Source organism: Nerophis ophidion, unplaced genomic scaffold, assembly GCF_033978795.1.
Source record: "Nerophis ophidion isolate RoL-2023_Sa unplaced genomic scaffold, RoL_Noph_v1.0 HiC_scaffold_52, whole genome shotgun sequence".
NCBI classification, from domain to species: Eukaryota; Metazoa; Chordata; class Actinopteri; order Syngnathiformes; family Syngnathidae; genus Nerophis; species Nerophis ophidion.
Window position 1 is genome coordinate 97727 of NW_026906974.1, and position 13193 is coordinate 110919.

General features: G+C 38.3%; 1 protein-coding gene across 1 annotated transcript in view; it reads right to left on the reverse strand.

Annotated features, from left to right (window-relative positions):
- The window catches only part of LOC133546944 (zinc finger protein 271-like), a 45736-nt gene extending 32977 nt beyond the window's left edge, over window positions 1-12759 (reverse strand). Inside the window, exons 1-5 of the mRNA XM_061892787.1 lie at window positions 12343-12759; window positions 12037-12123; window positions 11755-11914; window positions 10515-10739; window positions 7421-7711 (exon numbers count right to left, since the gene is read on the reverse strand). Coding sequence (XP_061748771.1) covers window positions 7421-7711; window positions 10515-10725 — 502 coding nt within the window. The 5' untranslated portion in view covers window positions 10726-10739; window positions 11755-11914; window positions 12037-12123; window positions 12343-12759. The remainder of the gene's footprint in view (window positions 1-7420; window positions 7712-10514; window positions 10740-11754; window positions 11915-12036; window positions 12124-12342) is intronic.
- Window positions 12760-13193: the final 434 nt, after the last annotated feature.

The window sequence follows — 13193 nt, forward strand, 5'->3', positions numbered from 1 at the left end:
TGATGTATCATGTTGTATGCATGCATGTGTGATGTATCATGTTGTATACATGCATGTGTGATGTATCATGTTGTATGCATGCATGTGTGATGTATCATGTTGTATGCATGCATGTGTGATGTATCATGTTGTATGCATGCATGTGTGATGTATCATGTTGTATGCATGCAAGTGTGATGTATCATGTTGTATGCATGCATGTGTGATGTATAATGTTGTATGCATGTGTGATGTATCATGTTGTATGCATGCATGTGTGATGTATCATGTTGTATGCATGCATGTGTGATGTATCATGTTGTATGCATGCATGTGTGATGTATCATGTTGTATGCATGCATGTGTGATGTATCATGTTGTATGCATGCATGTGTGATGTATCATGTTGTATGTGTGATGTATCATGTTGTATGCATGCATGTGTGATGTATCATGTTGTATACATGCATGTGTGATGTATCATGTTGTATGCATGCATGTGTGATGTATCATGTTGTATGTGTGATGTATCATGTTGTATGCATGCATGTGTGATGTATCATGTTGTATACATGCATGTGTGATGTATCATGTTGTATGCATGCATGTGTGATGTATCATGTTGTATACATGCATGTGTGATGTATCATGTTGTATGCATGCATGTGTGATGTATCATGTTGTATGCATGCATGTGTGATGTATCATGTTGTATGCATGCAAGTGTGATGTATCATGTTGTATGCATGCATGTGTGATGTATAATGTTGTATGCATGTGTGATGTATCATGTTGTATGCATGCATGTGTGATGTATCATGTTGTATGCATGCATGTGTGATGTATCATGTTGTATGCATGCATGTGTGATGTATCATGTTGTATGCATGCATGTGTGATGTATCATGTTGTATGTGTGATGTATCATGTTGTATGCATGCATGTGTGATGTATCATGTTGTATGCATGCATGTGTGATGTATCATGTTGTATGTGTGATGTATCATGTTGTATGCATGCATGTGTGATGTATCATGTTGTATGTGTGATGTATCATGTTGTATGTGTGATGTATCATGTTGTATGCATGCATGTGTGATGTATCATGTTGTATGTGTGATATATCATGTTGTATGCATGCATGTGTGATGTATCATGTTGTATGTGTGATGTATCATGTTGTATGTGTGATATATCATGTTGTATGCATGCATGTGTGATGTATCATGTTGTATGTGTGATGTATCATGTTGCATGTGTGATATATCATGTTGTATGCATGCATGTGTGATGTATCATGTTGTATGTGTGATATATCATGTTGTATGCATGCATGTGTGATGTATCATGTTGTATGCATGCATGTGTGATGTACCATGTTGTATGCATGCATGTGTGATGTATCATGTTGTATGTGTGATGTATCATGTTGTATGTGTGACGTATCATGTTGCATGTGTGATGTATCATGTTGTATGCATGCATGTGTGATGTATCATGTTGTATGCATGCATGTGTGATGTATCATGTTGTATGCATGCATGTGTGATGTATCATGTTGTATGCATGCATGTGTGATGTATCATGTTGTATGCATGCATGTGTGATGTATCATGTTGTATACATGCATGTGTGATGTATCATGTTGTATGTGTGATATATCATGTTGTATACATGCATGTGTGATGTATCATGTTGTATGTGTGATGTATCATGTTGTATGCATGCCTGTGTGATGTATCATGTTGTATGTGTGATGTATCATGTTGTATACATGCATGTGTGATGTATCATGTTGTATGTGTGATGTATCATGTTGCATGTGTGATGTATCATGTTGTATGCATGCATGTGTGATGTATCATGTTGTATGTGTGATGTATCATGTTGTATGTGTGATGTATCATGTTGTATGCATGCATGTGTGATGTATCATGTTGTATGTGTGATATATCATGTTGTATGCATGCATGTGTGATGTATCATGTTGTATGTGTGATGTATCATGTTGTATGTGTGATATATCATGTTGTATGCATGCATGTGTGATGTATCATGTTGTATGTGTGATGTATCATGTTGCATGTGTGATATATCATGTTGTATGCATGCATGTGTGATGTATCATGTTGTATGTGTGATATATCATGTTGTATGCATGCATGTGTGATGTATCATGTTGTATGCATGCATGTGTGATGTACCATGTTGTATGCATGCATGTGTGATGTATCATGTTGTATGTGTGATGTATCATGTTGTATGTGTGACGTATCATGTTGCATGTGTGATGTATCATGTTGTATGCATGCATGTGTGATGTATCATGTTGTATGCATGCATGTGTGATGTATCATGTTGTATGCATGCATGTGTGATGTATCATGTTGTATGCATGCATGTGTGATGTATCATGTTGTATGCATGCATGTGTGATGTATCATGTTGTATACATGCATGTGTGATGTATCATGTTGTATGTGTGATATATCATGTTGTATACATGCATGTGTGATGTATCATGTTGTATGTGTGATGTATCATGTTGTATGCATGCCTGTGTGATGTATCATGTTGTATGTGTGATGTATCATGTTGTATACATGCATGTGTGATGTATCATGTTGTATGTGTGATGTATCATGTTGCATGTGTGATGTATCATGTTGTATGCATGCATGTGTGATGTATCATGTTGTATGCATGCATGTGTGATGTATCATGTTGTATGCATGCATGTGTGATGTATCATGTTGTATGCATGCATGTGTGATGTATCATGTTGTATACATGCATGTGTGATGTATCATGTTGTATGCATGCATGTGTGATGTATCATGTTGTATGCATGCATGTGTGATGTATAATGTTGTATGCATGTGTGATGTATCATGTTGTATGCATGCATGTGTGATGTATAATGTTGTATGCATGTGTGATGTATCATGTTGTATGCATGCATGTGTGATGTATCATGTTGTATGCATGCATGTGTGATGTATCATGTTGTATGCATGCATGTGTGATGTATCATGTTGTATGCATGCATGTGTGATGTATCATGTTGTATGTGTGATGTATCATGTTGTATGCATGCATGTGTGATGTATCATGTTGTATGCATGCATGTGTGATGTGTCATGTTGTATGCATGCATGTGTGATGTATCATGTTGTATGCATGCATGTGTGATGTATCATGTTGTATGCATGCATGTGTGATGTATCATGTTGTATGCATGCATGTGTGATGTATCATGTTGTATGCATGCATGTGTGATGTATCATGTTGTATGCATGCATGTGTGATGTATCATGTTGTATGCATGCATGTGTGATGTATCATGTTGTATGCATGCATGTGTGATGTATCATGTTGTATACATGCATGTGTGATGTATCATGTTGTATGCATGCATGTGTGATGTATCATGTTGTATGCATGCATGTGTGATGTATCATGTTGTATGCATGCATGTGTGATGTATCATGTTGTATGCATGCAAGTGTGATGTATCATGTTGTATGCATGCATGTGTGATGTATAATGTTGTATGCATGTGTGATGTATCATGTTGTATGCATGCATGTGTGATGTATCATGTTGTATGCATGCATGTGTGATGTATCATGTTGTATGCATGCATGTGTGATGTATCATGTTGTATGCATGCATGTGTGATGTATCATGTTGTATGCATGCATGTGTGATGTATCATGTTGTATGTGTGATGTATCATGTTGTATGCATGCATGTGTGATGTATCATGTTGTATACATGCATGTGTGATGTATCATGTTGTATGCATGCATGTGTGATGTATCATGTTGTATGTGTGATGTATCATGTTGTATGCATGCATGTGTGATGTATCATGTTGTATACATGCATGTGTGATGTATCATGTTGTATGCATGCATGTGTGATGTATCATGTTGTATACATGCATGTGTGATGTATCATGTTGTATGCATGCATGTGTGATGTATCATGTTGTATGCATGCATGTGTGATGTATCATGTTGTATGCATGCAAGTGTGATGTATCATGTTGTATGCATGCATGTGTGATGTATAATGTTGTATGCATGTGTGATGTATCATGTTGTATGCATGCATGTGTGATGTATCATGTTGTATGCATGCATGTGTGATGTATCATGTTGTATGCATGCATGTGTGATGTATCATGTTGTATGCATGCATGTGTGATGTATCATGTTGTATGTGTGATGTATCATGTTGTATGCATGCATGTGTGATGTATCATGTTGTATGCATGCATGTGTGATGTATCATGTTGTATGCATGCATGTGTGATGTATCATGTTGTACGCATGCATGTGTGATGTATCATGTTGTATGCATGCATGTGTGATGTATCATGTTGTATACATGCATGTGTGATGTATCATGTTGTATGCATGCATGTGTGATGTATCATGTTGTATGCATGCATGTGTGATGTATCATGTTGTATGCATGCATGTGTGATGTATCATGTTGTATGCATGCATGTGTGATGTATCATGTTGTATGTGTGATGTATCATGTTGTATGCATGCATGTGTGATGTATCATGTTGTATACATGCATGTGTGATGTATCATGTTGTATGCATGCATGTGTGATGTATCATGTTGTATGCATGCATGTGTGATGTATCATGTTGTATGCATGCATGTGTGATGTATCATGTTGTATGCATGCAAGTGTGATGTATCATGTTGTATGCATGCATGTGTGATGTATAATGTTGTATGCATGTGTGATGTATCATGTTGTATGCATGCATGTGTGATGTATCATGTTGTATGCATGCATGTGTGATGTATCATGTTGTATGCATGCATGTGTGATGTATCATGTTGTATGCATGCATGTGTGATGTATCATGTTGTATGCATGCATGTGTGATGTATCATGTTGTATGTGTGATGTATCATGTTGTATGCATGCATGTGTGATGTATCATGTTGTATGCATGCATGTGTGATGTATCATGTTGTATGCATGCATGTGTGATGTATCATGTTGTATACATGCATGTGTGATGTATCATGTTGTATGCATGCATGTGTGATGTATCATGTTGTATGCATGCATGTGTGATGTATCATGTTGTATGCATGCATGTGTGATGTATCATGTTGTATGTGTGATGTATCATGTTGTATGCATGCATGTGTGATGTATCATGTTGTATACATGCATGTGTGATGTATCATGTTGTATGCATGCATGTGTGATGTATCATGTTGTATGCATGCATGTGTGATGTATCATGTTGTATGCATGCATGTGTGATGTATCATGTTGTATGCATGCAAGTGTGATGTATCATGTTGTATGCATGCATGTGTGATGTATAATGTTGTATGCATGTGTGATGTATCATGTTGTATGCATGCATGTGTGATGTATCATGTTGTATGCATGCATGTGTGATGTATCATGTTGTATGCATGCATGTGTGATGTATCATGTTGTATGCATGCATGTGTGATGTATCATGTTGTATGCATGCATGTGTGATGTATCATGTTGTATGTGTGATGTATCATGTTGTATGCATGCATGTGTGATGTATCATGTTGTATGCATGCATGTGTGATGTATCATGTTGTATGCATGCATGTGTGATGTATCATGTTGTACGCATGCATGTGTGATGTATCATGTTGTATGCATGCATGTGTGATGTATCATGTTGTATACATGCATGTGTGATGTATCATGTTGTATGCATGCATGTGTGATGTATCATGTTGTATGCATGCATGTGTGATGTATCATGTTGTATGTGTGATGTATCATGTTGTATGCTTGCATGTTCCAAATAAACTCAAACTCAACTAATACTTTGTCGATATTCAAGCCACAAAATGCAAATGGAGTATTGTCGGCCTTTTTTGGATGATTAGAGAGGACCTCCCATTGGCTCCATTGCAAGTGGACTTTTATTTACATTTATGAGTTAGAATTAGGGCTGGGTGATATATGGAATATACTCCATATATTGTGGGTTTGTCTCTGTGCGATATAGAAAATGACTATATTGTCAGTATTGGAGTATATGTTCTCACGCAGTTGCTTTTAGCCGCGGGCATTACACTACATCCTCTTCTCACTCTTTCTTGTCTCTCCTTCTCACAGAGACATAAAACAAGCGCACCTTCTCACATACGTCACATATTGTCGCGCGTGCAACGTCATACGCCCTCGCAGAGCAGACAGGTAGCGGCATGGTAACGTTAGCTGTGATGCTAACGGGGTGGTGCTAGTGGTAATACGAGAGAAAGAAGGTGCTAGTCTGGTAACAAATGAAGGAATAATTAATTTTCAAGAAAAACGGCACAGGGTCCATTGTCTGGCGGTGGTTTGGCTTCAAGCGGGAAGATTTTGAACAGGCAACCGTAATGTCAAGTATGCGGCAAAAGCGTTGCTACAAAAAGTTGCAGCACTGCTAATGTGTAGCATCATTTGAAAAGTCACCCGCTAGAGAATGAGGAGTGCTTGAAACTCTGCATGTCAACATCTCAGTTTGGTGCCACACCCACAAAATGCCCAAGCAACCATTTCCACATCAACACCGTATGAAAAAAATAGTCAACAACAGAAGGAGATAACGTCCGTAGGAACCTACCACATAGCGAAGGACATACACTATTTGATTTCCTATTATGCAGCACATTTTCATTTGACAGTTATTGAAATATCTTGTGTGACATCCTGCACAAAAGTGCACTTTATTTGTTTTAAACTATTGTAGTCGCCTTCTGTACAAAAAGTGCACTTTAATTGAGTGTTGTTTTGATATTTCATCTTAGTGACATCATGCACAAAAGTGCACTAATAGCTTGTTTTGAAATGTCTCTGACAATCTTGCACTTTCTGCTTTGGAAATGACATGAATGTTTGTGCCACTGCTTAATAACTGTTTAATAAATACACTTTTGCTAATTTGACTTAGTTGTGGTTTCCCTCTCTTCATGAAAGTTTAAAAGTAGCATATATGAATGCAGTATGAAGAAGAATGTTTGAATGTAGACACATAGAATCATCATACTGCTGTGATTATATGCATCAAGTGTTCATTCAAGGCTAAGGCAAAATATCCACATATATATATGGTGTATCGTGATGTGGACTAAAAATATTGAGATATTAAAAGGCCATATCGCCCAGCCCAGTTAGAATGGGATTTTTTTTGTGTAAATATATCAACCGTTGTGTCTTTCATAATGATTGTGAAAAATAGAAAAATTCCTCAAAAAAGTGCAGTTCTCCTCTAAATTCAAATGATTATATTCAAGACTTGAAGTGTATGAACATGAAGTGATGAAGCCTACTTGGATGAGAGGACAAAGGTCTTGTAAGACAAAGTGAAGAGTCCAGTTGTGATGGATTGAATGCCCTGAGAATAAAATGTTGTGCTTACTTGGACTGTGATGAAGCTGTGAGGACTCAGGTGGTTTGTCTTCATGCTCTTCAGTCTTCACAGAGACAACAGTCAGTGGAAACTTGCTGACATCAGCCTCCTCCTGCCCTACAGGACACTCTCCTTCCTGACTGATCCACACTTCCTCCTCTTCCTCTTTCATGTGGGGGGGCTGTGGATCCTCCTCTTCCTTTTTTATGTGAGGGGGCTGTGGATCCTTCTCTTCCTCTTTAATGTGCGGGGGCTGTGGATCCTCCTCTTCCTCTTTAATGTGAGGGGGCTGCTGGACATCTGTTGGGTAAATAAGTAAATAAGATAAAGAGAGAATAGAAATAGTTTTGAAGTGACACTGTTAACACAATGACATTATTTGTGTTCTTTCCTGTGTTGTGTTAAAAGTGTGTAGCAAAACAACCAATAAAAACACAGGAAATACATCCTTTTTTCCTAAAATTAATTCAAAAGTGGTACAGTGAGTACAAAAACAGACTTGGAAATTTAATGGGGGGCAATTTGAAAAGTTTTTATAAATACGAGGCAGCATTGATTGAGGCATTCTTAACTTCACTGATGTAAAGTGTGTAAATAGTTAATTCTGTATACGGTCTATTACACCTAATCTTTATCTCTAAACTTAACGATAATATTTTAATGACATTGTCATTAACATAACTTCAATATCATGGAAATAAGAAAAAATCTAATACCAAAATCACTTAAAAAAAACATTCATCGTTTGTTTTTGTTATCATGCAAAATACGTTTTGGTGGTCATTTTGTTGGCTGGGCCAAAAGGAACTTTTACCAAAAACATGTTTTACTATGTGCTTTTTTATGGAGTATCTTCATTAACAATTCCTCTTTTGGTATTGGAGACCATCTACGACACGCTGAAGGAAAGTCAGTCACCTTTATGTTCTTTTAATAAATCAAGTGTTGACTACTTTGGTTATTGAAAATAAATGTTTACTTTCACTTATTGATGCATGTAGGTCAGAGTCAGGAAGGGAAATTATTAGATTTGATTACAGTATAAAATGTACTTGGTGAGTGTGTGAGTTTTGTGTAAACATGTTGATACAGGTTTCCATCTTCTTGGGGACTGGAACACAGATATGTCCTGAAAGGATGCACCCATTTTTAAAACGTTCACTAAGCTGTGCCACCAACATTGTCTCACTTAACTCATTAATCAAACTACCAGGGTGAGTGAGTCCTTTTAAACCTTCATAAACCTCCTTGTTACTTCTGACTATTCTAAGATCACCACAAGTGGAACTACTGTATGCGGCTTAAGTGATCATTCCATCAATTTTTGTACCTGTAAAGAACATAGAACCGAGGATGACGGCCACAAAACAAGCAAAGCTACAATCCTCAAGACCTAGACTAGCAAGGCTTTCAATGACAAACTGCCAAATTAAGACTCGCCCAGGTACTTGCAGTTCTAGGTGGAGTGGGTCTTTCAGGATGCTCTCTGCTTTCCTGAGACAGCGGGAGCTGTACAGGTCAGCCAGGGAGGGGAGGGGGCATCCGATGATCTTCTGGGCGGTCTTTATGACCCTCTGGAGCGCCGTTCTCTCTGCGGCCAAGCAGCTGCTGAAGCACACGCAGATGCAGTAGGGCAGGATGCTCTCAATGGAGCACCAGTAGAATGACATCAGCAGTTCCTGAGAGAGGTGCTTGTTCCTCAGTATTCTCAGAAAGTGCAGTCTCTGGTGTGCCTTCTTGATGGTAGCCGTGGTGTTGGTGCTCCTGGATAGGTCGTCGGCCAGGTGGACTCCCAGGAAGCGGAAGTCAGAGACCCTCTCCACGCTGTCATCGCTGATGATCAGGCTGAGATTGAATTTTTTTTCTCCCCCCTCCTCCCCTGTTTCTCCCTTTTTTTGAAAGGGGCGCCGGAAGTTGTCAGACCCGTCAGCGATCCTGTTCTGTCTCCCTGTAATGTTGGTCTGCTCTTGAATGGGATTGTGCGGAAAACTTTATTTTCTCCCCCTGGAATTATTAAAGTATTTCTGATTTTGATTGTGTTTTTATTGGCCGTCTTCAAAAGTAATGATTTTTCCGGTGCAATTTCTTAAATTTTGATTCGCCGAAAGTTTTATCAGTCACAAATACTGCCTCAGTTTGCACTCCGACAACTTTACCGTGAGGGGGCTGTCAAAATAAATACTTTAGAGAGACAACAAAACTTTGCTAATTAGTACTAATAATCTACATTGATTGAGACATTGATAGACAGCAGAGAAGTTACTAAATCCAAATAAAAGTTGAATATATTTTTTAAAGATATCTGGCTTGTATCTTCAGTAGAGATGTTAATCGCTGAGAATTTATCGATATGATACCCTAATTGATATTCCTTATTGATACCAGTATTTATCGGTACTGCATGTAATTTGTAGAACTAATAAAAGTGGAAAAAAAGGCATTTTAAATAGCATTCCTATTAGCACAAGAGGTTGAACACCTCCAACATGATTTTCTGTAACATCAGGGAAGTCGTTTATCAACAGCTGTTTATTTGAAGTCTTAAAGAAGTCAACTATGCGTGCAGTACAGGGTGAAATCTTCTCTTCTTGTCAATAACACACACATCAAACTTTTGTTGCTTCCTTATTTGTCATTATTCAAAGCTGATTGTAATGTGTAGCAGCGGCAGCTGAACTCAATGTGACAACGTGTCATAGTTACCTCAGTCAGCTGGAATTAAAAATACAAATAGTTGTGTCGTTAGTCCAGAATCTTCACGGTCCTCATGGACGACATAATTAGGAACCAGTACTAAAAAAATGGTAACTGGTATACATCTCTTATCTTCACCACTAAACCTTTGAAATATGCTGACATATGTGCTGCTAAAGGTAAATAAACAGTAGCCATATTGAATGTTTGCCTTCATTTGACCAGGTGAGGTTAGAAGGACGGCCTCTAGGTCACATGGTTACACCCCAGCAATTACACTGTTGATGTTTGATTTTTAAATGGTGGTGTTAAAAAGCAAATATATCTCCATCTTTAGTGATAAATGTGGCCCCCGGATGAACATGTGTCACAAACATTGTATTAGATGATACGTGGATGTTGTGCTTACTTGGACTGTGATGAAGCTGTGAGGACTCAGGTGGTTTGTCTTCATGCTCTTCAGTCTTCACAGAGACAACAGTCAGTGGAAACTTGCTGACATCAGCCTCCTCCTGCCCTACAGGACACTCTCCCTCCTCTTCCTCTTTAAAATAGGGGGGCTGTGGATGTGTGAAACTGTCCCCCTGCAGATGAGGGAGACATTCTTCTTGGTGTTCCATCAGCTGATGGATGTCTACAGGACACAAACAAAAGACATTTTAGGGACGGCGTGGCGCAGTGGGAGAGTGCCCGTGCGCAACCCGAGGGGCACGGGTTCAAATCCCACCTAGAACCAACCTCGTCACGTCCGTTGTGTCCTGAGCAAGACACTTCACCCTTGCTCCTGATGGGTGCTGGTTGGCGCCTTGCATGGCAGCTCCCTCCATCAGTGTGTGAATGTGTGTGTGAATGGGTAAATGTGGAAGTAGTGTCAAAGCGCTTTGAGTACCTTGAAGGTAGAAAAGCGCTATACAAGTACAACCCATTTATCATTTATTTATTTTAACTACTACAGGACTGTCTCAGAAAATTAGAATTTTTTGATAAAGTCCTTTTATTTTCTGTAATGCAACTAGAATTTTGAAAATGTCATACATTCTGGATTCATTATACACCAACTGAAATATTGCAAGCCTTTTATTATTTTAATATGGCTGATAATGGCATACAACTTAAGAAAACTCAAAAATCCTATCTCAAAAAACTAGAATATTTCCTCGGACCAAGTAAAAAAAAAAAAAAAAGATTAATAAGAGCAAAACAAAATCAAACATTTGAAAATGCCAATTAATGGACTCAGTACTTGGTTGGGATTCCTTGTGCACTGAATACTGCATCAATGCGGCGTGGCATGGAGGCAATCAGCCTGTGACATAGCTGATAAATGGTAAATAGTTCTACTTGTATAGCGCTTTTCTAACCTTTTTTAAGGAGCCCAAAGCGCTTTGCAACTATTTTCAGCCATTCGCCCATTCACACATACATTCACACACTGATGGAGGGAGCTGCCATGCAAGGCGCTAACCAGGACCCATCAGGAGCAAGGGTGAAGTGTATTACTCAAAGACACAACGGACGTGACTAGGATGGTACAAGGAGGGGATTGAACCAGTAACCCTCTGATTGCAGGCACAGCCACTCTCCCAACTTCGCAACGCCATCAGCTGAGATGTTATGGATGCCCAGGATGCTTCAATAGCGGCCTTTACCTCATTTGTATTATTGGGTCTGGTGTCTCTCAGCTTCTTCTTCTTCACAATACCCCACAAATTCTCTACGGGGTTCAGGTCAGGGGAGTTGGACAGTAATGCCATGGTCAATACACCAGTTACTGGTGGTTTTGGCACTTTGGGCAGGTGCCAGATCATGCTGGAAAATTACATTCTAATCATATAGCTTTTGCACACATAAATAACTTGTCAAACCTGCCAGCTATCAGGCTAGTTTTACAGTGTCAATAACCATGGTAACTGACTCTGACTTTGTCTTACCTCTCTTGTTTTTGGAGATAAAACTCTCGAGCTTTGCATACTCAGGACTTTGCGCTTAACCAGCTCTCTGGAATATTCCCCCGGTGACTGTGTGAGTTTTGTGTAAACATGTTGATACACATTGTTACAAACATCAACCTCTCATAAATATTGTGTCTGAAACTGTCTCGTTTTTATGAACAACATAAAACAATCAGTATATCATCCTCACATGACAATTCATCTTCCTATAGACAACCTATTCAAGATGTGTGTTAAAAATAAAAATAAAGTTAGTAAAGATGTGAGAGTAAGAAGTAAACAAACCTGTTCTGTGTTACACAACTTGAGGTTTTTCATGTTGTCGCTCCTTCTGCTCTTTTGTTGGACAAAGCTCCTCTTTGTACTCTGCTATGGTTCTTTGGCACATTTTCACACAATCACAACACTTTACACTCACATTTGATCTCTACTTAGTGATGTGTTTTGATCACTTCCGCCTCTCTTTGTTAGCAGCTAACAAGCTAAGCTAACTAGCAGGCTAAGCTAGCTCGAGAAGCATCAAAGTGCGCTCAGACTAATATAACCGGATGCAAACAGTTATTAACGATGTTTACTCTATTTACTAGAGTGTAATAAAGGACATATATGTGCACATGGAGGCACAGATTAAGAACACTGAACTGTGACGACTGCAATAACGTCTTCACCGTCAGACGCCATCTTGCTTTATCCTCGCCGTGTTTGGTTCGCGCGCAGTGTTGTCAGATCTCGCGAGAGAAACAAGTAAGCAGCTCTTTTCCAAATCTCGCGAGAGGAATAAGTACAACCAGCTTTCCACCACCGGTAAAACTATTTTATTATATACTATTTACTTATTGTGAAAATAAAAGTAAACTTGTCCATTTCTAATTTTCAAAACAGACATAAAACTTATTTTCCCTAAAAATATTAAAATATTTAACAATGTATTGAAACAACGTATCATAAAGAAAGAAAAAAAAGAAACAAAATAAATATTACACTCATGATATTATTTTTGTCTTTGATGTTAATCGTTTTTATAATGTATTTTAGAATGTGGGAGGTTGTCATGTTCTTTCTAAATTTCCTCTGGCTTTATATATTATATCTATCAATCTATATAATATATATATATATATATATATATATATATA